The sequence below is a fragment of the Mustelus asterias genome, chromosome 3 (assembly GCF_964213995.1).
Source record: "Mustelus asterias chromosome 3, sMusAst1.hap1.1, whole genome shotgun sequence".
Lineage (NCBI taxonomy): Eukaryota > Metazoa > Chordata > Chondrichthyes > Carcharhiniformes > Triakidae > Mustelus > Mustelus asterias.
In genome coordinates, this window is record NC_135803.1 from 78797933 (window position 1) to 78822018 (window position 24086).

At 45.6% G+C, this 24086-nt stretch overlaps 1 protein-coding gene across 2 annotated transcripts; it reads left to right on the plus strand.

Moving 5' to 3' along the window:
- The first annotated feature begins 12671 nt into the window (after positions 1 to 12671).
- LOC144491437 (transforming growth factor beta activator LRRC33-like) lies at positions 12672 to 23882 on the plus strand. Of its 2 annotated transcripts, none has more exons than XM_078209252.1 (3): positions 12672 to 12811; positions 15129 to 15253; positions 21465 to 23876. In XM_078209252.1, exons 1-3 carry the CDS (start codon positions 12775 to 12777, stop codon positions 23418 to 23420), a joined length of 2118 nt encoding a protein of 705 aa, XP_078065378.1. In that variant the 5' UTR covers positions 12672 to 12774; the 3' UTR covers positions 23421 to 23876. The 2 variants fall into 2 exon arrangements, with proteins under 2 accessions (XP_078065378.1, XP_078065377.1); XM_078209251.1 differs by having other exon boundaries at positions 12781 to 14362; positions 21465 to 23882.
- The last annotated feature ends 204 nt before the right edge of the window (positions 23883 to 24086 follow it).

The window sequence follows — 24086 nt, forward strand, 5'->3', positions numbered from 1 at the left end:
TACTGCTGCCTGTAACTATTCCTCCCGGGAGGTCTGTTGTCATGGTGTGACACGTTCATCTGTCTTGCACCATCCTCACATATCCACTGTAACTTGTCTGTAACCGCTCGGTAATGTCCATCGTCCAAATGTGCCTAGGGCAACCCCTCTTTCTGCTGTCCTCCCCTGTGTCCTCTAAAAGAGATCTTTAGCTTTTGGGCCAAAATGCTGACATTTTCTTTTCTGAATGTCACTTTTTGGAAGCTTTTTTGCTCTTGTTATTTCAAGCACCTCTTCATTGGTCTTATGATCTGTATATGAAATTTTTAGCATCCACATTTCAAAGGCCTCCATTTTCTCCCACAGATTGTTATTTATAAAGACTGCAAATGGGGTTATCGCTGACTTTAGCAGGTGTCTGCTGCTGAGGCTGGGAGAATTTGCTAGTGTTGTTAATTTTGTCTTCCATTACATTTCAACCTGCATTAGATCATTTCATTAAGTACGGGGGACAAAGGAAATACTCCAATCAACATTGAGCATTTGTGCTGCACATCTCGGTCCCCTATGGAATTGTCCATTGTGTTGAAGGCACCTCCTCCAATGAGGAGGGGAAAGATAAGGTGGGAGACATGAGGTCCAGCAAGGTGGGCAACCTGCTGTGGAGCAAAGGGCTGTGGAGGGGTGACAGCAATATCAAGCAGGCAGAGGTTGACAAAGGCACTAGCCTGCCAACTAAAGGGCCAGGAGCTCGTGGCTACAGATGTCAGAATAACAGTTTCTGCGAAGACTGTATCTATCAAGAGAGACACCATTTGTGACTTGCAGTGCCGAGGGCAGTGGAGTGAGATTCAGGGTGAACTCCTTTGTGCTGGGGTGCCTTTAAAAATGGAGGCTTGCTCCTTGAGTGATAAAGTTGCTCTGATTTGCCCCGCCAGCAATATATTGTGGGACCTGCCCCTTCTACGTCTGAAGTTATACAGCAGAGAAAGCTGCCGTTGCTGTCAGCAGCGTCAACACCGCTTGTACCACCTGTCATCGGCTTTTGCCAATTCCTGGGAAAATCCCGCCCTATGTACCTTTCTTCACAGTACAAGATCAGAAATAGAGAATAATCTAGGGGCTAAAAGAAGTGGGAAAATTAAGGATATTAATATCAGAAGACAAAAAGTACTGAGAAACTCAAGGGATTAAAATCCAACAAATCCCAAGGACCTGATGACCTACGTCTTAGGGTTCTAAAAGTGATATTTGCAGTGATAGAGGATTCACTGGCTATGATTTTCTAAAACTTGCTAGATTCTAGAATGGTCTCAGCAGATTATAAATTAGCAAATGTAACGCACAATTCCAGAAAGGGTAGAGAGAGAAAACAGAGAATTATAGAGCAGTTAGCCTGACATCAGTCATCAGGAAAAGATTGGAATCTATTATTTAGAAATAGATTCGGCACGGCATGGTAGCACAGCGGTTAGCACTGCTGCTTCACAGCTCCAGGGTCCCGGGTTCGATTCCCGGCTCAGGTCACTGTCTGTGTGGAGTTTGCACATTCTCCTCGTGTCTGCGTGGGTTTCCTCCGGGTGCTCCGGTTTCCTCCCACAGTCCAAAGATGTGCGGGTTAGGTTGATTGGCCAGGTTAAAAAATTGCCCCTTAGAGTCCTGGGATGTGTAGGTTAGAGGGATTAGTGGGTAAAGTATGTGGGGGTAGGGCCTGGGTGGGATTGTGGTCGGTGCAGACTCGATGGGCCGAATGACCTCCTTCTGCACTGTAGGGTTTCTATGATAATCTATGATTTTAACAATGCACTGAGAAAAGCATAGTATAGTTTGAACAAGCCAATTCAGTTTTATGAAAGCGAAATCCTTTTAAACAATTTTATTCAAGTTTTTCTGAGGATGTAATTAGTAGGGTAGAAAAGGGGAACAAGTAGATGTAGTATACTCGGATTTCCAAAGGACATTTGACAATGTGCCACACAAAAGGTTAATACACAAGAGAATATTTCACAGAGTTGGGGATAATATATTAGCATTAATAGAGGATAGACATAGGACGTGGGAGCAGGACTATGCCCTTCAGCCCTATGAACCTGTTCCGCTGTTCAATAAGATCATGGCTGATCTGGTTATGGTCTCAGTTCCACTTTCTTGTCTGCCCCATAACCATTGACTCCCTTGTCAGTGCCACAAGGATCAGTGCTTGGTCCTTCGCTATTGAAAATCTATGTTAATCACTTAGACGAAGAGACGGAAAATAACATATCCAAATTTGCAGATGATACAAAGCTAGGTGGGAATGCAAGCTGTGGGGAGGATACAGAGGCTGCAAAGAAATATAAACAGGTTAAGTGAATGGGTGACTAGATGGCAACTGGAGTACAATGTGGGGAGTATGAAGTTATTTATTTTGGTCATAATAGAAAAGCAGCAGAATATTTTCTAAAAGGTGTAAAACTTGTAACTGTTGATGTTCAGAGAGATTTGGGTGTACTCATACAAGGAGCACAAAAGGTTAGCATGCAAGTACAGCAATCAGTTAGGAAAGCAAATGGCATGTTGACCTTAATTACCTTAATTAAACCTGTAACATATATATAAATGATTTGGAGGAAAATGTAACTGGATTGACTAGTATGTTTGCAGACGACACAAAGGTTGGTGGATTTGCGGATAGCGATGAGGACCATCAGAGGATACAGCAGGATACAGGTACACAGGTGTACAGGTACACAGTTCACTGAAAGTGGCAATGCAGGTGGAGAAGGTAGTCAACAAGGCATACGGCATGCTTGCCTTCATCGGCCCCAGGGTATTGAGTTTAAAAATTGGCAAGTCATGTTGCAGCTTTATAGAACCCTAGTTAGGCCGCATTTGGAATATAGTGTTCAATTCTGGTCGCTACACTACCAGAAGGATGTGGAGGCTTTGGAAGATTTACCAGGATGTTGCCTGGTATGGAGGGCATTAGCTATGAGGAGAGGTTGGAGAAACTTGGTTTGTTCTCACTGGAGTGATGGAGGTTGAGGGGAGATCTGATAGAAGTCTACAAGATTATGAGAGGCATGGACAGAGTGGATAGTCAGAAGCTTTTTTCCAGGGTGGAAGAGTCAATTACTAGGGGGCATGGGTTTAAGATGCGAGGGGCGAGGTTTAAAGGAGATGTACGAGGCAGATGTTTTACACAGAGAGTAGTGGGTGCCTGAAACTCGTTGCCGGGGGAGGTAGTGGAAGCGGATACGGTAGTGACTTTTAAAGGGCGTCTTGACAAGTTCATGAATAGGATGGGAATAGAGAGATATGGTCCCTGGAAGGGTAGGGGGTTTTAGTTAAGTAGGGCAGCATGGTCGGTGCAGGCTTGGAGGACCGAAGGGCCTGTTCCTGTGCTGTAATTTTCTTTGTTCTTTGTACAAGGGTTTGGAATACAAGAATAATAAACTCTTGCTACAGTTGTAAGCGCTTTGATAACAACACACTTAGAATAGTGTGTGCAGTTTTGATCTCCATATTTAAGGAAGGATATATTTGCATTATTGGCGGTACAGTGAAGGTTCTATAGATTAGTCCCTGAGATGAGAGGTTTGTCTTATGATGAGAGGCTGAGTAAATTAGGTTTATATTCTTTGGAGTTTAGAACAATAAGACGTGATTTAATTGACAAGATTCTGAAGGTGGGTGACAGGGTACATACGGAGAGGTTGTTTCCCAGTCTGGGGAATTTGGAATGGGGTGGAGGGTCACTATTTCAGGATAAGGGTCCAATCATTACTGACTGAGATGAGGAGAAATTTCTTCACTCAGTGGGTTTTGAATCTTTGGAATTCTCTGCTCGAGAGAGTTGTGGATGCTCCATCATTGAATATATTTAAGGAATATATTTAAGGTCTCTTGGGAAATTAAGAGACATGGGCTCTGAGCAGGAAAGTGAACTTGAAGCCCAAGATTAGCCATGATCGTATTGAATGGCGGAGCAATCTTGATGGGCTGAATGGTCTGCTCCTATTTCTCATGTTGTTACGGTATTTCAAAGGTGGAAATAGGTGGTCTGTGAGATGGCACAAATAGGAGGGAAGCTCATCTCAGAATCGAATTTGAATTTCACAGGGAAAATACTTTCATCACTTTACCCCTGCAAGGCAGCAGTGATTGAGAGAGGACTATGATCATTCTACATAATCAATAACATTCAATGGGACATGGTGCTTGCTTTTCAAAAATTAATTCAAGGGATGTGGGTGTCACTGGCTAGACCAGCATTTATTACCCATCCCTAATTGCCCTTGAGAAGGTGGTGGTGAGCTGCTTTTTTGAGTTGCTGCAGTCCATCTGTTGGAGGTACACCCAGACTGCTGTTAGGGAGTTCTAGGATTTCAATCCAGCGACAGTGGAGGAACAGAGATACATTTCCAAGTCAGGATGGTGAGTGGTTTTGAGGGAAATCTTAAGGTGGTAGTGTTCCCAGGTATCTGCTGCCCTTGTCCTTCGACATGGAAGTGGTTGTGGGTTCGGAAGGTGCTGCCTATGGAGTCTTGGTGAGTTCCTGCAGTGCATCTTGTAGATGGTACACACAGCTGCCATTGCATTGATGGTGAAGGGAATGAATATTTGTGGAAGGGGTAGCCATCTGGATGGTGTCGAGCTTCTTGAGTGTTGTTGAACCTGCACTCATCCAGGCAAGTGGAGGGTGTTCCATCATACTCCCGACTTGCATCTTGTAGATGGTGGACAGGCTTTGGGGAGTCAGGAGATTAGTTAATCGCCTCAGGAATCCTAACCTCTGGGAACTGTTCTTGGAGCCACAGTATTTATATGGCTAGTCCAGTTCAGTTTCTGGTCAGTGGTAGACCTCAGGATGTTGAAAGTTGGGGATTCAGAGATGGTAATGCCATTGAATGTCAAGGGGTGACTGTAATGACTCAGGAAGTCTGACTGGTAAGGAACATAGTTTATTATAGAATACAAAGTAAAACCACTACTATGGTATACACACATTAGTCCCCGCTTGGTGTTTCTTCAGAAGTAACTCTTCAAATGCAGACAATAAAAAAGGACAAAACTTACTCCAATTTATAAATCAAAGAAAGGGTTTAACAAAGAAACATCATTACTCCAAACTTGGGGCCTTGCCCTGGGCCAATCCAAGCTTCCCACAATTCTACACAGGCTCTTATTTATGGTGAGTCAGCTGGTCAGCTGACTATTACATCATTTGTAATTGGTTCCATGGTTTACTGGGTCAGCTGACCCTTACATCTTGTTGTCATTGGTCACATTACATCCAGTACAAAGTTGTCACTGGTTACATTCTAACACTTGGGACTACCGTTCAGCAGGCCCAGTCCTGGGCCTGCCTAATAAAAGGCTCAGGTAATGAGTTCCAGCTGGGCAGGCCACTGCCTGTTACCAGGGGAACTCATACTCAATAAGCATCCTCGGGAGACCAATCAGTGATTCTCCATGGACCTCGTGGGGGTTATCACACTGATAAACCTATGGGAATTAAATTAACTGAGATTCCTCTCCAGCTACACAGAATTGTGCAGGCTGCTTAAAGGGGAATAGCTTCCAGAAAGAAGAGAAAACACTTGCTATAATTAAGTACCTTCATCATAGAATCATAGAAATCATAGAAACCCTACAGTGCAGAAAGAGGCCATTTGGCCCATCGAGTCTGCACCGACCACAATCCCACCCTACCCCATATTCCTACATATTTACCCACTAATCCCTCTAACCTACGCATCTCAGGACACTAAGGGGCAATTTTAGCATGGCCAATCAACCTAACCCGCACATCTTTGGACTGTGGGAGGAAACCGGAGCATCCAGAGGAACCCCACACAGACACGAGGAGAATGTGCAAACTCCACACAGACAGTGACCCAAGCCAGGAACCGAACCCAGGTCCCTGGAGCTGTGAAGCAGCAGTGCTAACCACTGTGCTACATGGCCTCAGAAAGTCCCAAAGTGCTTTGCAGTTAATAAAGTAGATTTTCAAGTATAATTCCAACCAGGCAGAAGCATTTGTACAAACTTTAGGGGGTGACAAGGTGGCACAGTGGTTAGCACTGCTGCCTCACAGCGCCAGGGACCCAGGTTCGATTCCCAGCTTGGGTCACTGTCTGTGCGGAGTCTGCACGTTCTCCCCTTGTCTGCATAGGTTCTCTCCGGGTGCTCCGGTTTCCTCCCACAGTCTGAAATACATGCTGGTTAGGTGCATTGTCCATGCTAAATTCTCCCTCAGCGTACCCGAACAGGCGCCGGAGTGTGGCGACTGGGGTATTTTCACAGTAACTTCATTGCAGTGTTAATGAAGCTTACTTGTGACATTAATAAATAAACTTAAAACATAGGACAAGACATTAATGTATTACATTAAACTTCACAGCAGCCTCTACCCAATCTACTTCAATCATTTTGACTTAATGACACAACTTGTGCATAAACCTAATCAGCACTAATATCGACTCTTTGATCTATTAATGCCTCAGAGAACTAAGGAAAGAAAACCCTCTACCCAAGGTACCTATTTGGTGCAGCTATACTTTAGAAGGATTTTGTACTCCAAGTCCATACTAGAAGGGCCTAGGAGGAAATTGTGCAATGTGCCCAGTTAACATTACAGCCGCGCACAATTTCTCAATATCCGGAGTGCAAAAAAAAAATCTCTCCTTGTCATTCGTCTCTGTGTCTCCCAGTGTCTTGGTGAGATTGAGAGTTTTGTATGGTCCAGATCCCAATTCTGCTATGACCCAGTCGCTGTTGTATGTGAGGTTGCTGTCTGCAAGGTGTCACTGTAAGGTTGCTGAGATTGAGTTAGCTTTCTGCCTCTGGGCAGCACAGAGAGAATTGGGGAAGATGAAGCCAGATGCTTCCCTAAAGTCAATATTCTAATCTCTGAAACAGAAGTTGGCTATGTAACTGTTGTTGTTGGCTCTGCTTCCCTCAGTAGTGCTGATGAGATACTCAGTTAAATAAAGGACATGATTGAAATGAAAATTACTAAGGGTAACCCCACACTCTTTCAGGATAGTCTAGGGGCCTGGACTGCTTCAGGCATGGGTTCTGGGCTGGGGCCGAGCAAAGATCTGGATAGTCTCAGGCCCTGTGGCTTGGGCTGCGTTGGACCAGTGGGCCTGGGCGTAATCTTATTGAATGGCACAGCAGGCTCAAGGGGCTGAATGGCCTAATTCTGCTCCTATTTCATATGTTCCGAGCCTTGGGTGCTGGGCTGTGTTGGGCCTGGCTGTCCAAGCTGCATTGGACCCATGGTCCTGGGCTATGTCAGGCCTGGGGGGCTTAGGGTGGAACCCACTCTAGGTGCCTCCTGCCTGGGTGATGCCCAGGGTGGAGGATGAAATTCCACCCCTACATCTGCATTTAGTAATGCATAGGTTGGAAAATGGAAACCCAATCTCTGTCATTTAATGCCAAGCCCCATATAGGAGTTTCCCCTTAAATATCTCTATAGTAATTGCTTTGGGCATACAAACTGACAAACGAGTGGTGGCTGGAGAAAGCTGCTGTTAAGAGGAACTTGTCTGAGGCAGTGATATCAAGGAAGTCAGGCAGCGTGCCTTAAAAACTATCGCCCAGTGACGCTGATGTCCATCACAATGAAGTGCTTCGAAAGGCTAGTCAAGCCCCAGATCAACTCCAGCAACTCAGATTGCCTGGATCCACAACAGCTCACCTATTGCCGCAACAGGTCCATAGCAGACGCCATCTCCCTGGTCCCACACTCAACTCTGGAACACCTGGATAACAAAGACAGCTATGTCACACTCCTATTTATTGACTATAGAACAGCATTCAACACCATTATTCCTACAAAACACATCTCCAAACTCCTGGGACTGTGCTTCTCCCTCTGTCACTGAATCTGAGACTTCCTAACTCACAGACCCCAATCAGTAAGGATAGGCAACAACATCTCCCCCACGATCATCCTCAACACCGGTGCCCCACAAGGCTGTGTCCTCAGCCTTACCCGTACTATACTCCTTATACACCTATGATTGTGTGGCCAAAATTCCCCTCCAACTCGATTTTCAAGTTTGTTGATGACACCACCGAAGTGGGTCGGATCTCAAACAATGATAAGAGGGAGTACCGGAAAGAGATGAGAATCTGGTGAACTGGTGCGACGACAATAATCTCCCCCTCAATGTCAACAAAATGAAGGAGATTGTCATAGACTTCAGGAAGCGTAATGGAGGACATACTCCTGTCCACATCAATGGGGACAAAGTGGAAATGGTCTAGAGCTTCAAGTTTCTTGGTGTCCAGATCACCAACAACTTATCCTGGTCCATCCACGCCAATGCTATAGTTAAGAAAGCCCACCAACATCTCTACTTTCTCAGGAAGCTAAGGAAATTTGGCATGTCCGCTATGACTCTCACCAACTTTTACAGATGCACCCTAGAAAGCATTCTTTCTGGTTGTGTCACAGCTTGGTATGGCTCCTGCTCTGTCCAAGACCTCAAGAAACTACAAAGGGTCATGAACAAAGACCAGTCCATTACGCAAACCAGCCTCCCATCCATTGACTCTGCCTACACTTCCCGCTACCTCGGAAAAGCAGCCAGCCTAATCAATGATCCTATGCGCCCCAGACATACTCTCTTCCACCTTCTTCCGTCGGGAAAAAGATACAAAAGTCTGAAGTCACGTACCAGCTGACTCAAGAACAGCTTCTACCGTACTGCCATCAGACTTTTGAATGGATATACCTCGTATTAAATTGATCTTTCTCTACGCCCTAGCTATGACTATAACACTACATTCTGCTCCCTGTCCTTTCCTTCTCTATGTATGGTATCCTTTGTCTGTATAGTATGCAAGAAACAATACTTTTCACTGTATACTAATACATGTGACAATAATAAATCAAATCAATTCAAATATTTTGGACACATGATGTGAACATGAAGGGAGTGTTTGGGAAAAGAGATGACTCAAGGAAAAACACCTGGAAAGCTTGCACAAGGCCCAAGATGGTATGGATGAGTAACATCAGAATATGGAGTGGTTCTCTCTGTGGTGTGGAGATGCCGACGTTGGACTGGGGTAAGCACAGTAAGAAGTCTCACAACACCAGGTTAAAGTCCAACAGGTTTATTTGGCAGCACAAGCCACAAGCTTTCAGAGCGCTGCTCCTTCATCAGGTGAGTGGGAGTTCTGTTCACAAATAGGGCATATAAAGACACAAACTCAATTTACAAAATAATGGTTGGAATGCGAGTCTTATTCCAACCATTATTTTGTAAATTGACTTGCATTCCAAGCATTATTTTGTAAATTGAGTTTATGTTTTTATATGCCCTATTTGTGAACAGAACTCCCACTCACCTGATGAAGGAGCAGCGCTCTGAAAGCTTGTGGCTTGTGCTACGAAATAAACCTGTTGGACTTTAACCTGGTGTTGTGAGACGTCTTACTCTCTCTATGGGGCAGGCAATGAAAGTGGTGGAGAATAAATTTCAGTGGAGAAGGATTGTTCATGGTGTGGCCTAACCTTGGAATGACAACATGTCCTCCCCTGTTCTCTTCAACCACTCCCAGTGGAAGTGAGTTCCATGTTCTCACTACTCTCTGGATAAAGAATTTTCTTCTGAATTCCCTATTGGATTTCTCGGTGAATATCTTATATTGATAACCTCTAGTTTTGCTTTTCCCCACAAGGAGAAACATTCTCTCTGTATCCACTCTATCAAAACCTTTCAGAATGTTAATGACGTCTATTAGATCACCCCCTCAGCATTCTTACTTCAAGTGGAAAGAGGCCCAGTCTATCAGTCCTTTCCTGATAATGTATACCCGCACATTTCTGGTATCAGTAAGAAGTCTCACGATATCAGGTTAAAGTCCAACAGGTGTATTTGGTATCATGAGCTTTTGGAGTGCTGCTTCTTCATCAGGTGAGTGGAGAGTTGGGTTCACAAACAGGACATATATAGACACAGATTCAATTGACATCTCCACAACATTTCTGGTATCATCCTCGTAAATCTTTCTGGCAGCCTCTCCAGCAGGGAAGAGCTCACCGACATGATGTTGGCCTATATCGCAAGGGGGATAGAATATAAAAGCAGAGATGTCTTGCTGCATCTGTACAGGGCATTGGTGAGGCTGCAGCTGGAATACTGTGTGCAGTATTGGTCCCCTTATTTGCGGAAGGATATATTGGCCTTGGAGAGAGTGCAGAGAAGGTTCACCAGGTTGATACCAGAGATGAGGGGTGTTGATTATGAGGAGAGACTGAGCAGATTGGGTTTGTATTCGTTGGAGTTTAGAAGGCTGAGGGGGGATCTTATAGAGACCTATAAGATAATGAAGGGGTTGGATAATGTCGAGGTGGAGAGATTCTTTCCACTTAGAAAGGAAGCTAGAACTAGAGGGCACAGCCTCAAAATAAAGGGGGGTCAGTTTAGGACAGAGTTGAGGAGGAACTTCTTCTCTCAGAGGGTGGTGAATCTCTGGAATTCTCTGCCCACTGAAATGGTGGAGGCTACCTCGCTGAATATGTTTAAATCACGGATAGATGGATTCCTGATCGGTAAGGGAATTAGGGGTTATAGGGATCAGGCGGGTAAGTGGAACTGATCCACTTCAGATCAGCCATGATCTTATTGAATGGCGGGGCAGGCTCGAAGGGCTAGATGGCCTACTCCTGCTCCTATTTCTTATGTTCTTATGAGGGTCATATCAGAAACACTGCAGAACAAGGCTGCTAGCAGCAAGTTGGAGTGTAGCAGCGAAAAAAGAGAGCTGACAGGAATTCGCACCTTCAGCTCACAGCACTGAGTACTATATGCTGATCTGTGCTTACTGGTTTTCTCACCTTTAACAGAAACGTTCTGGGCAAGTGGAGTCACTGCTGCCTATCAGCCAGAGCATCTCAAACAGGATGGGTGGGCCCAGAGATGCTCTCAGATAAAGCCTAGTTTCAAAAACTGACAGTTCAAACAGATGAAAGATGACTGATACAATATCATGATTCAAATAACCTCCTGCTACTTTGTGACCTGACAGTTCTTATGAAGCACTAAGTTGTTTTTAATCTTGGAATAATACACCCATAAACACTGTCCCGTCCGTCTGTCCGTTCCACTCCCACCACCACCCCCCTCCCCGGTGTCCCTCCTCTACTGTCTCACCAAAAACACTCAGTCACACCAACAGTCACACTTCCCTCGTCTGTGCTGAGGTGTTTCTGGCGAGACATCGGGTCAAACCTACCTGTCTTCGACCCACAGGATTGATGCATGATTGATAAAAGGGGGTGAATCAAAGCTGGGCAGCCAGAGACCTATCAGTCCAACATCCACAATTGGCCAAAGGTCTAACCAATTGCCAAGAGGAAACAAAAACTTTTGTTATTCATTTTACGGGATATGGGTAGATATCACTGGCTAGACCAGCATTTATTGCCCATCCCTATTTGCCCTTGAAAAGGTGGTGGTGAGCTCCCTTCTACATCCACAGTGCTGTTAGGGACAGAGTTCCAGAATTTTAACCCAGTGACAGTGAAGGAACAGTGATATATTTCCAAGTCAGGATGGTGAATGACTTGGAGGGGAACGTCGATGTGGAGCTGTTCCTAGGTATCTGCTGCCATTGTCCTTCTAGATAGTAGTGGTCATGGGTTTGGAAGGTTCTGCCTAAGGAAACTTGGTGAGTTTCTGCAGTGCATCTTGTAGATGGTACACATGGCTGCCACTGAATGTCAGTGGTGGATAGAGTCAATGTTTGCGAATGGGATAGCAATCAAGTGGCTGCTTTATCCTGGATGGTGTCAAGCTTCTTGAGTGTTGTTGGAGCTGCACTCATCCACGCAAGTGGAGAGTATTCCATCTACAGGGCACAAGAAGATCAGTTAGTCACCGCAGGATTCCTAGCTTCTGACCTGCCCTTGTAGCCACGGTATTTATATAGTTAGGGCAGTTCGGTTTCTGCTCAATGATACCCCCCCCCCCCCAGGATTTTTCACCTCTGGTGCTATCAGACCTTCATCTCAGCTCTCCTTTCTCTTCCGAATAAGGCACAGAGAGGGAACTAGAGAGGGAATTTCAAATGTGGGAATCAACAATGCGGTTGTCCAAGTAAAAACAGCATCCCACCTCTCAGCAATCTGCTTTTGCGATCCACATTCAATGGTGATCAGCTGATTCCCCCATTAAGTAGTTATTTTCTGTCTGACCTTCACTGACCATTTCCCAGGGATGAAATCAGTCCATTCAGCAGTGAGGAAGCAACTGGGCAGACGCCAGTTATACCTATTGATCATACATTTAAATGATGCAATGAACCTTGGGAATAATTTGTGAGGAAGCACACTTGGGCATCTTAAAAACAAACCGCCAGAACTTGTGCACAATGCAAAATGGACAGTGATCCAGCAATGGCCAACTGGCCAGTGGGAACCATGGGGGGGATCCAGCAGAGCTTGTTTAGGGAGGGTTTGATGCAGACGTTAGATTTAGCAGAGTTTGGTGCAGAGTTTAAAGAGAGTTTGGTGCAAAGTTTAAAGAGAGTTTGGTGCAAAGTTTAAAGAGAGTTTGGTGCAGTTCAGATTTTACAGTTTAGTGCAGTTTCTCTGTCAGATCCCTGAATTACTGACACAAACTGCTCTCAGTCTCTCCATGTGACCACGTTTCCGTTGCATCTTCCGGAGCTGTGACTTTAAGGACTGATGGGTTCAGTTATGATGTTGCAGCCGAGCTGCGGCCAGCAGAGCTGCGGCTCCGGGTCCCGGCGAATGAGGGGGTGAATGAGAGGACACGGAGCCCGAACATGCCCGCACACTGTGGCTGCTGCTCTGTGCGGCTCGGTAAGTTTTACTCGGCTCTCCCCGCTGTAGCGGGACGCCACTCAGTTTCAGTAATATTAATGAGCAAATTACTGCAGAGACCCTTGTTTATGTCTTAAAGAGACAGCACAACTCCTGCTAGTGTCTTAAAGGACCAACATAATCGCTGTTGGTAAAACAGAGTTACAGTTATATAGCGCCCTTTACGACGACCGGAGTTCTGAAAGTGCTTCCCAGCCAATAATATACTTTTTGAAGTGTAGTCACTGTTGTAACACAGAAAGGTGACAAATAATTCGTATTCAACAAACTTCAAAACACAACAACCTGACAATAAGGCCAGGACATCAGGAATAACCCTGCCTAGTCTTCTTCAAAATAGTGTCATAGGGTCATTTACACCCACCCGGGCAGACAGAAGGAGCCACAGTTGCAAGACAGTGGGCGGGATTTTCCGCTCACTGTCTTGCCCCAAAATCAGAAAATCCTGCACGAAGTCAACTGACCTTTCCATGGTCCGCCTGTTGCCCGCTCCGATTCCCGTGGCAGGCGGAACGGGAAAATTTGCCAAAGTATCTTCAACAGGGCAGCACTCCTTCAGTGCTGTACTGGAGTGTCGGCCTGGATTTCTGTGCTCAAGCCTGGACCTGAAATCCTGTGACTGAGAAGTCAGAGTGCTCGTCTTCAGACCACCTAGACACAGGGGGTGCAACAAAACCCTGTTACTGATTCGAGGGACAGCATGGCCCATACATATATCTTAATTTGATGCCAGGATCTGTGTATACAACTTAAAGGGACAGAGGGGCACTTGTATGTCCCTTAAAGTGACAGAGGGACCTGTGTAAATGCCTTAAAGTGAAGATTGTGTTTTTATTGTTGTATTCACGGCCTCAAGAAGCCCAGGGGGGCTTTACAACCAAAGAATCGCTTTTGAAGAAACAGCAAGATCCAACAAACAGCAATAAGATAATTAGTTTCTGGCAGTCTTAGGTGAGAAAGGTGCGTTGGCTAGGAGAACTCTGCTGTCTTTGAAAAGTCCACTGGATTATTCCTGTTTCTCTGGACCCCAGGTTTAATGTCTCGTCCAGAAGGTGGCACTACCAACAGTGCAGCACTCCCTGAATATTACACTGAAGGGCCACCCTGGATTATATCCTGTTGAGGGGTCTGATCAAATAACTCTGACCTGGTGCTAAGGACTTGTGGCAAGCTGAGGGTAAAATGGTTCATGACAGTTGTCTACTAGAGCAGTCACCCCAGTGTGCTGAGTGACTGACCTCTGCCAAGGCAAGGGCTTTACAGATTGGACCTGAAACCCGGTGCATGACATTGAATGATCTGATCAAGAAGGAAAAAGGTCCACTGAGTCCGATTATGGGGTGTATCTGAACACCAGGAGCAGTGGAATGAATGCATGAATCAGTGAGATGGTAGTCTGATGGTTTGAGATCAGAGACACAGAGGAAACCGGTGAACAAAGCTCTTCAATGAGGAATACTGCCACTTTACATTTTCCACATTGGCCAACACGATCTAACGGTAACCCCTCCTCCCTGCTTGGGCCCCAAGGTGAGGCAAGATGTCCCATGGTGCAGCTCTAAGTTTTAAATTCTGGTATTAACTGCATTGCTGAGGGGTACTCAGGTGTTGGGTTGCAGTCAGAATGGGTGGCCACAGGTGGTCAGTTATCCTAGACCATTTGTCCATCACATAGTGATTGGCTGTCTCACAACAACTGAGGCTCAATGTTTGACCTCTCAGTTCAAGTCCTGTTCTCTGTACTCTCTGTGGCGATGTACATTGTCTGTCCAACCTCCTGACCATGATGGAATCACTTACTCCCAAATGATATTCACATTGCAAAATCTCAGTGTTGTGGAATTGTACCCTGTACTGGTCTCTCTCTCGCTACGCTGAAATTGGTGTCATGATGACGCTGTCTATGTGATGTGGTTGTTGTGGTACTCTCAATGCAATGGTGTGGTAAAGCTCTCAATAACTTTGGAGCAATGTCACCATTCAGTTCGTGTCTATAAGCACTCAGAGATGCTACTGTAATGGTCAAATGGTGATATTGTCACTGACAATGCAGCAGTTGCTGAAGAACTTCCTTAGTATCACTCCCTCTGACAGCGCGGCGCTCCCTCAGAACTGACCCTCTGACAGCGCGGCGCTCCTTCAATTGCCCCCCCCCCCCCCCCCCCCACCCGCCTCGTGACAGTGCGGTGCTCCCTCAGTACCGACTCTCACATCAATATTGTTTGATGTGAATAAAAATTATCTTGGCAAATGGCCTTTGTGGTTGATATTGTCCTAAATATTTGTCTTTTTATAGGTCTAACTGTGAGAATGGAGCACAGAGTCTGGTCCATTTGCCTCATTCTCACAGCCCTGATGATACTTGATGGAGGAAGCACGGCTGAAGTCAGTTTGGTGATGTCTCAGGGGAGTTGCAGAATGGTAAGGTTCGAATACCCAGCACAGCAGCAAGTTCCTGTTGTGGTGCACCGTTACAGATCTTTGGTACCAAGGTTTCAATTTTGATATTTGAGGGCCAATTTTAACCTCACCACACTCCCATTCATGCTCACGGGATTCAGGGTGCTTTCTGGTAAAAGGCTGAATTTATATTGAGAGTATTAATTGGAAGTCTGACCTGAATGCTTTCTATTCATGATGTGTGTGCTGGGTGAAAATCCAGCCTCCTGTCCCTGCTGAGTTCCTGTGGGCTGAACCTCAACATTCTCAGAAGCTGAGGGGAGCGACTCAGCCAGTGACCAGTTCTGGATTGGGATCTTGTCATCTCTGGAACAAGTTAACCATCTTTTGGTTATCCGAATAGACTAAATCAACAAAGTGTGCGGTAAACTAAAAATGCAATTCCTTAAAAGGATACTGCATCAAAGTAAACACAATCTCAAAGGACCTTCAAATATCAAAAAATGCCCATGGTGTTCACTGGGCATGGAAGGCCTCGATGGTGCCGGCAGACACCACATGCTGCTTTTCCAGGGAAACCCAGCAGTGAACATAGCCGTGAACGAGGGGCAGACAGTCGGGACGAACAAACCCTTGACATCCTGCTGCATAGACCTATTAATGGCTAGCTTGACTCAAGAGAATTTCATCTGAGAATGCGCTGACTTGTGATGCCATCTGGAGTTGAACAGCCAGTCACCACACATGTCTATGTCATTAAAGTAAAGTTTATTTATTAGGCACAAGTAAGGCTTACATTAACACTGCAATGAAGTTACTTTGAAATTCCCCTAGTCGCCACAGTCCGGCACCTGTTCGGGTCAATACACCTAACCAGCACATCTTTCAGAATGTGGGAGGAAACTGGAGCACCCGGAGGAAACCCACGCAGACATGGGGAGAACGTGCAAACTCCACACACAGACAGTGACCCAAGCCGGGAATCGAACCCGGGTCCCTGGCGCTGTGAAGCAGCAGTGCTAACCACTGTGCTAACGTGCTGCCCCTTCCAGCAGTGACTACACTTCAAAAGTACTTCACTAGCTGTAAGCTGCTGTCAGATGTCCCCAGGTTGCAAAAGACACAATATAAATGCAAGACCTTTCTTTAGATCCCCCAGCACCATCAGAATTGATGGGAAACAAGGATTCTTTGCAAGGATTAGCATCCAAGAAGACTAACTCTCCCCAGCTTTCAAGCAATATAAGTCGAGTGCCACCATTTTGAGTGTGGATAATTGAAACAAACACCTCACTATAGAGTTAATTGAATGTTAAACTATATATAAATATTTATGTGAAAAAAAACCCACAAGAATGCAATAGTCCTTCACAATGGGAGATGTATTCAGAACCTGTCAGTGCCTGGGCTAGAGGTGTTACATGCTCACAGTGCAATATGCTGTGCCTGTCTTTTGATCAATTGCTCTTGATGACTGCTGCACTAAAAACCCACAGAACATCCTGTTTTGACACACCCAACCATTCTCCAACCTCCCTGTGGTTATCTTTAAAAAAAATCTTTGTACTGCAGTGCTGTGAACACTAAAGTGAAGCAGCGGTCACGGTTGGAGAACTCAGTTCTCGCTTGTGGGGATGGGCCTCTCCTCATTCTTTGGTCCTTCCTTGCATAGGTTTGGAAGCAGTCATCATGCAGCTGTAAGCTGTGGCACTCTTGAAAGCAATTAAAATCAAGTGGAGCTTTTTGAGGATGCAGCTATATTTTTGTTTTTATTCACACTAGAAATTATCTTTGGGTTCAGCTTTGCAAATCATTGCACTAATTGAACCCATGCTCCCTATGCCCAGGGATGCACAGTTGGCTGCCCAGTTGCTGGGTCAGCACAGTTAGGCCCAGGATCAGATAGAGAGGCCTTGTCATTATATTCCGTTTCTCAGGATCGAGGCCCAGAATTGATCCACTTCCATGTATTGATTCCATGTCCTACAATGCATGGGAGGATACTGAGAAGTGAGGAACCTTGAAGTACATGTCCACACATCCCTGAAGGTAGCAGGACAGGAAGATAAAGTTATAGACAAACCGCATACATTCCTTTATTGGCCACTGAATATGTGAGCAGGCGGGGTTATGCTGGAACTGGATGAAACACTAATTAGGCCACAGCGAGAGTCACACATGCAGTTCTGGTTACCTTGTCACAGAAAGAATGACTGCAAGTGCAGGGGAGATATACCAGGGTGCTGCCAGGAACAGAACACTTCAGCTATGTGGAAAGATTGGGGATGTTTTCTTTTGACCAGAAGAGGCCAAGTGGAGATTTAATGGGGTGTATAAAATTGAAGGGCTTAGATAGACTGAGTAGAAAGGACTTATTCAACACCTGTAAAACTTTGGGGCATTACTTCACAATAGTTGGCCACTAGACAATCGGAGAGCCCTCCCAAGTCAGGTGGCAGTGAGGGGGTGTGGAGAGGGATTTTTAACATGCTAATCAGGTTGTTGTGCCACACGCTGAACCTCCATTGCCATTTTTGGCCAGCCTGCATGGTACAGTTCATGTGCTGCATGGTGTCAGTGAGAGATGAGCAATTCTCCTGGGAAAACAGAGGGACAGCCTGTCACGGGTGTCCATGCAAGCAGGGGTGTAGGGGTCTAGTGACGCTGCCAGAGTTGTGGGGGTATGATGGGGGTTTGGTGGGGGGGGGGGGGGGGGGGGGGGTGGTAGGTGGAGGTAAACAGGGTTGTCAGAGAGGTGGGCGTGAAATTCACAGATCCAAATAATGGGGGAAATGTGGCCCTGGCATCATGCAGACTATGGGACAAGCACAAGGGTCACCTTGCTCTAACCAAAGATGAGAACTCAGAACATGAGTTTATTTCTGTGGGATGGGAGTGTGGTGTTGGCAGGGGGTGGGTGCAGTGGTGCTGGTAGTGATATGCACTCCCAGTCGCACACAAACAACTTGGGTCTTTGTTGGTAAAGGACCCCCTTCCCCAGTCTGAGGACGATCATTCAGGCTTTCACTCTTCTGCCACCAGTCACCTCTCTCCATATAGAAGTGGCTATGGTTATAGAAATCCTACAGTACAGAAAGAGGCCATTCGGCCCATCGAGTCTGCACCGACCACAATCCCACCCAGGCCCTACCACCATATCCCTATATATTTACCCACTAATCCACACATCTCAGGACACTAAGGGGCAATTTTTAGCATGACCAATCAACCTAACCCGCACATCTTTGGACTGTGGGAGGAAACCAGAGCACCCGGAGGAAACCCACGCAGACACAAGGAGAATGTGCAAACTCCACACAGACAGTGACCCAAACTGGGAATCGAACCCAGGTCCTTGGAGCTGTGAAGCAGCAGTGCTAACCACTGTGCTACCGTGCCGCCCCCGGGTTGTAGTCACACCCCGCTACCTGTGACAATCTCAAATTACACTCTATCCAGCTTGGTTCGACAACAAATCGATTCAACTCCAGATGTTTAATCAACCTCTTTATTTCATTTAGTTCATTATGTTACGACGTCGGGTCAGTCTTCCTTAATGATGCAGGCTAACAAAGCCTGCAGTCTTCAGGGGAGACTGAACACACTTCTTTGTTTTGGTACAATACAAATACTTTTTCTCTAACGCATGCACGTGAACCGATAGCCTACCAGCTATAGTCCCAATATACTCATTACCAATCAGAGGATAATAATACTTCGTGCACTCCTCGTGCTGACCTTCACTGGCCAGTCACATTCTGTGCACATATGCTGCAACACAGAACACTTGCGTGATAACAAGTGATCGTAGCTGCATTCAGCTTATCTTAGCAGGCAGTTGTCTGCAGAACAAGGCCATACCATCACATGACCTCACCTAACCGCCAGGAGCCAGGCAATAGTTTATACTCATTTATACTATAATTCTGTAAGCATTAGATTATTAATAGTTTCTACAATCAAGGAAGACATCACTATCCAAGCATCACTACACATATATCCACATCCACACCTGGGCCCTCAAAGTAAAAACTGGTCCTGTCATCAAAACTGTTCTGGCTGCCCATTCCTCTAGTCTACTGTGTTTATTGTTGAATACCTTTCAGCGCAGTGGGAGGGGAGTTGGCAGAACGACCATGCTGTCTTCAGAAGATAGAAGGATAAATAACAGAGAATATTGGCCACAAAAACAATACATTAAAAAAAAATCACAGTCAAGTATTCCAAGATGACAAGGGAACTTGAAGTTGAGATAATTTGCAAATAACACCCAGTGGTGAGATGTGAAGACTCATTTTTTTGACTAGTGAGCCGTGATCTGGAATGCTCTTGCTGAATGGTGGAAGCTGATTCAATAATAACTTTCAAACGGAATTGAAAAGAGAAGCTACATACGCTAAAACGGAGAGTTCCATGGGACTATGGGGAAATTTTTAGAATAGAACCCTTACTGTACAGAAGGAGGCCATTTGGCCCATCGAGTGTGTACTGACCACAATCCAACCTAGGCCCTATTCCCGTAACCCCACACATTTGCCCTGCTAGTTCCCCCCTGACACTAGGGTCAATTTAGCATGGCCAATCAACCTAACCCCCGCACATCTTTGGACTGTGGGAGGAAACTGGAGCACCCAGAGGAAACCCACGCAGACACGGGGAGAAAGTGCAAACTCCACACAGACAGTGACCCGAGGCCGTAATTGAACCTGGGACCCTGGTGCTGTGAGGCAGCAGTGCTAACCCACTGTGCCATCGTGCCGTCCCAAGATAGTATAATTGAAATTGTACTGTTTTGAGAGCGATACAAAAACAGAGTGACCTTGGGGAAGGGAGGATGGTAGAATTCACAAATCCTTGAGGTGCGGATTGATAAGATGGTTAGAAAAGTGTGTGAGATAATTGGTTTTGTAAATAGGGAATTGAATAAAAAAAGGAAGTTATGCTGAACCTTTTCAAAACTCTGGCTAGGCCTCAGCCAGAGTATTGTGTACAAGTCGGGGTAGCACAGTGGTTAGCACTGCTGCCTCACAGCTTCAGGGACCTGGGTTCAATTCCCGGCTTGGGTCACTGTCTGTGCGGAGTCTGCACATTCTCCCTGTGTCTGTGTGGGTTTCCTCCGGGTGCTCTGGTTTCCTCCCACCGTCCAAATGATGTGCCAGTTAGGTGCATTGGCCATGCTAAATTCTCCCTCAGTGTATCCGAACAGGTGCCGGAGTGTGGCGACTTGGGGATTTTCACAGTAACTTCATTGCAGTGTTAATGTAAGCCTACTTGTGACACCAATAAATAAACTTTCAGTCTGAATACCACGCTTTAGGAAAGAGCTAGGTCTTTGAGAAATTAGAAGATTTACCGGGGCAATGAGAGATTTCAGTTATGTGGGGACTGAAGCAATTTGAGATTGTTCCCCTTTGGAGCAGGGACGGTTAAGAGGAGATTTAACAAAGTTGTCCAAATTGAAGAGGGGCTTTGGTAGAGTAGTTAGGGAGAAACTGTTTCCTTTGCAAGCAGGTCTGAAACCAGAAGGTCAGAGATTTAAAATAATTCACAAAATTAAGCAGAAGGGAAATGAGAAACCTTTTGATTAGGATTCACAATGCACTGGTTTCCTTTGGAAATTCTGAAGAATTGGACGTGTATTGGGACACTGCTGCCTCACAGTAGCAGGGACCCAGTTCAATTCCGGCCTTGAGTGACTGTCTGTGTGGAGTTTGACGTTCTCCCCATGTCTGCGTGGGTTTCCTCCGGGTGCTCCAGTTTCCTCCCACATTCCAAAGATGTGCAGGTCAGGGAGATTAGCTATGTTAAATGCACAGGGTTACTGGGATAGGGCAGGGGTGTAGACCTGGGTAAGATGCTCTTTCGGAGAGTCAGTGCAGGCGCGATGGGCCTCTTTCTGCACTGTAGGGATTCTGTGGTGTTCAATGTTATTTGATTGGATCATTCCGAAGGTTGGAGGGGGGAAATCTAGAGTGAAATAAATTGAAATTTCTGACAGCCAGGACATTCAGCTACTTGGGCCGCCTTGTTCTCTTCTCAAAGAGGATAATAACCATCCTCTTTTCAAATCCCAGCAAAAAAATCAGTAACACTGGCACCACTAATACTGGAGTTCCATTTTAATGTATACAAGACCAATTGGGACACGTTTTACTGGCACCTCTCAAATGTTGTTTTTTGGGTGGTAACCAGAGTATTGTGAGTAATGTTGAATTTTCCACTTGTATTGTAGATGGACAAGCTGACACTCTGCCTGGGAGGGAGGTTGCAACGTGTACCAGTGGACCTGCCCACCAAAACAGAGGAGCTTCTTCTGAACGGAAACGCAATTAAGGTGATTCACAACCAGTCACTTTCTACTTACCGGCGCCTGCACACACTGAACCTGAGCGGGAATCAACTGGAACTCATTGAGCTCGGAGCCTTCACTCATAACAGGAACCTGCAAGACTTGGATCTGAAGAACAACCGGCTTGAATTAAAATATCTCGAAACTGGTCTGGCACTGAGGACACTGCCAGCTTTGAGCAGGTTGGATTTGTCTGGGAACAGACTAGATGAAGCCACAGCGAGCTGCATGGTGCGAAACTTGACCACTCTGGAATATCTCTCCCTGGCCAGGAATTTCATCATGAGATTGGAACCCAGCACACTGGAAGGTCTTGTCCGGCTTCGAGAGCTGAACTTGGAGAAGAATCTTATCTATGAGATAGAAAGTGGGACGTTTGAGGGTTTGAGAAGTTTGATCAGGTTGAACCTGGCTCACAATCACATCCCCTGCATTGTCGATTTCAGCTTATACCAAGTGAAAACATTAAACATCAGTCACAATATTGTAGAACTGTTTCTTGCCAGAGAAAGTGAGATTGAATTTCAACTGGAAACTCTGGACTTGTCCCGTAACAAGCTGCTGTTTTTCCCGCTTTTGCCCAGGCGTAACAAGCTCAAGCTGTTGTTACTGTCAGACAACGAGATGAGTTTTTACAGTGATCTAATGAATGACTCCTCTGCTGAGGTTCATTTCATCCAAATTGTTGGCAATGTGACCAACATTACCTCCGTGAACCTTTGGGATGAGGTGATTTCTGTGAGCTTACCCAAGTTGCAGGTGCTGGACATGAGCCGGAATTCATTTCGCTATCTCCCTCCCGAATTCCTGCGGGGAATAACATCGCTGTCAGCTCTGCAGCTGAACCAAAACTGCCTAAAGACCTTCACCCTCACCGAGCAGGACCCCTTTGTGTTTCTTCAAACCATCGACCTCAGTCAAAACCAGCTGTCCCATCTGAACTTCAATGTGAGCAGGTTGGAGAGGCTGAGCCAGTTTAATCTCAGCTTCAACCAATTTGAAACTGTGCCTTCAGACCTCTTTACCAAAATGCCTCAGCTGACAACAGTGGACCTTAGTCATAACCATGTCCCTGTTTGTGACGGTCTTTTAGGAAATGAGGAAAGGACTTCAAACACAGGTTGTGCTGTGTTAGCGCATCTTAAGTCACTGAAACGCCTTTATCTATCCGATTGTGCCTTGGTGACCCTACCTGCCACCGCTTTTGTTGGCTCACCTTTAACCCACCTAGATTTATCCTCCAATACTGGAATCCGATTGGAGGCAAGCACATTTCAAGCTGTGGCCAAGTCGTTGCAGTTCTTATCCCTCAGAAACAATGGGTTAGATTCCAACCAGTTAGATACTGGACTGCAAGTCACCTTCAGCAACCTGAAGATGCTGGACTTGTCTGAAAATTCCATAACAAGTCTTCATCCTGCCCTGAAAAGCCTTCCTCTAAAATTGCTGGATTTACGAAAGAACAAGTTGTCCATTCTTCAGCAAGATGTGCTGCAGAGTCTTTTGCAGAGTCTCCAAACTATTTTCCTGAGCAACAATGCCTTTGACTGCTGCCAGCTGGACTGGTGGACCTCCCTCATCTCTACCGAGTCATTGACTATTCCTGACAGATCTGAGGTCACTTGCAACACATCTTTCAGACAGGAGCACATAGATAGGGTTTCCCACTCCACCAAAGTGAACTGCAAATTCAATAACACTGTTTTCAAATACTTTTTGCTGTTGTTGCCAACAATTCTGTGCATTGTCACCATTTGCATGATGGTTGTACTCTCTCTAAGTTCCAAGTTGTTGCCTAAATATGTGAAAGCCAAATGTGGATCCGGAGCTAAGTATTAGCCAGAATCCTGTTGGTCCGTGCCAGCTCCAGGTGCCATTTCAGACACTGGCATGTGTGGGGAATTCACAGGTGCTCTGTTCATCTGGGCAAGTCTGCCCTTTGGCAGCAATGGCCAGCCAGGCACCTGCTGCAGATTTGGCAATGATCATAGCGCTTTTTGAAAGCTGGATGTAACTCTCAGCAAGGCACTAATAGTTGCAAGGAGGGCAGGTTGCTCTCCACTACTTTGTCAGTTGAGCTTCCTGAACATGCCTGACAGGAGCTGACCATGAACATTGCATTCACTACTGATAGAAAGGGGATTGTGTACTCCTGAACTTGCACAAAAACATTGCAATAATATTTATGGTGTAATTATTAAGCTAAATAAGTGCCCATCTTAATGGGTGGAACATCTAATAAGTATTTTTGCAAGGTAAAAATGAAACTCAAATAAACCCAAGATGCATTAAACCTTGAGCAATAAGCTTTGGTAACCTCTTTGTGATTTGTTTTCACCTGAAAACGTGCTGGTAAATGGTACATTTTCTCCCTTTGCTTTTCTGATCTCCCTCCTATTCAAATCCATTCATTTGATTTGGGGAATGTGTTATAATTGGGAAACCTCACCCCAGTGCCCACAGCAGTGGTGTAATGGTATTCTCTTTGGACTAGTAATCCAGTGA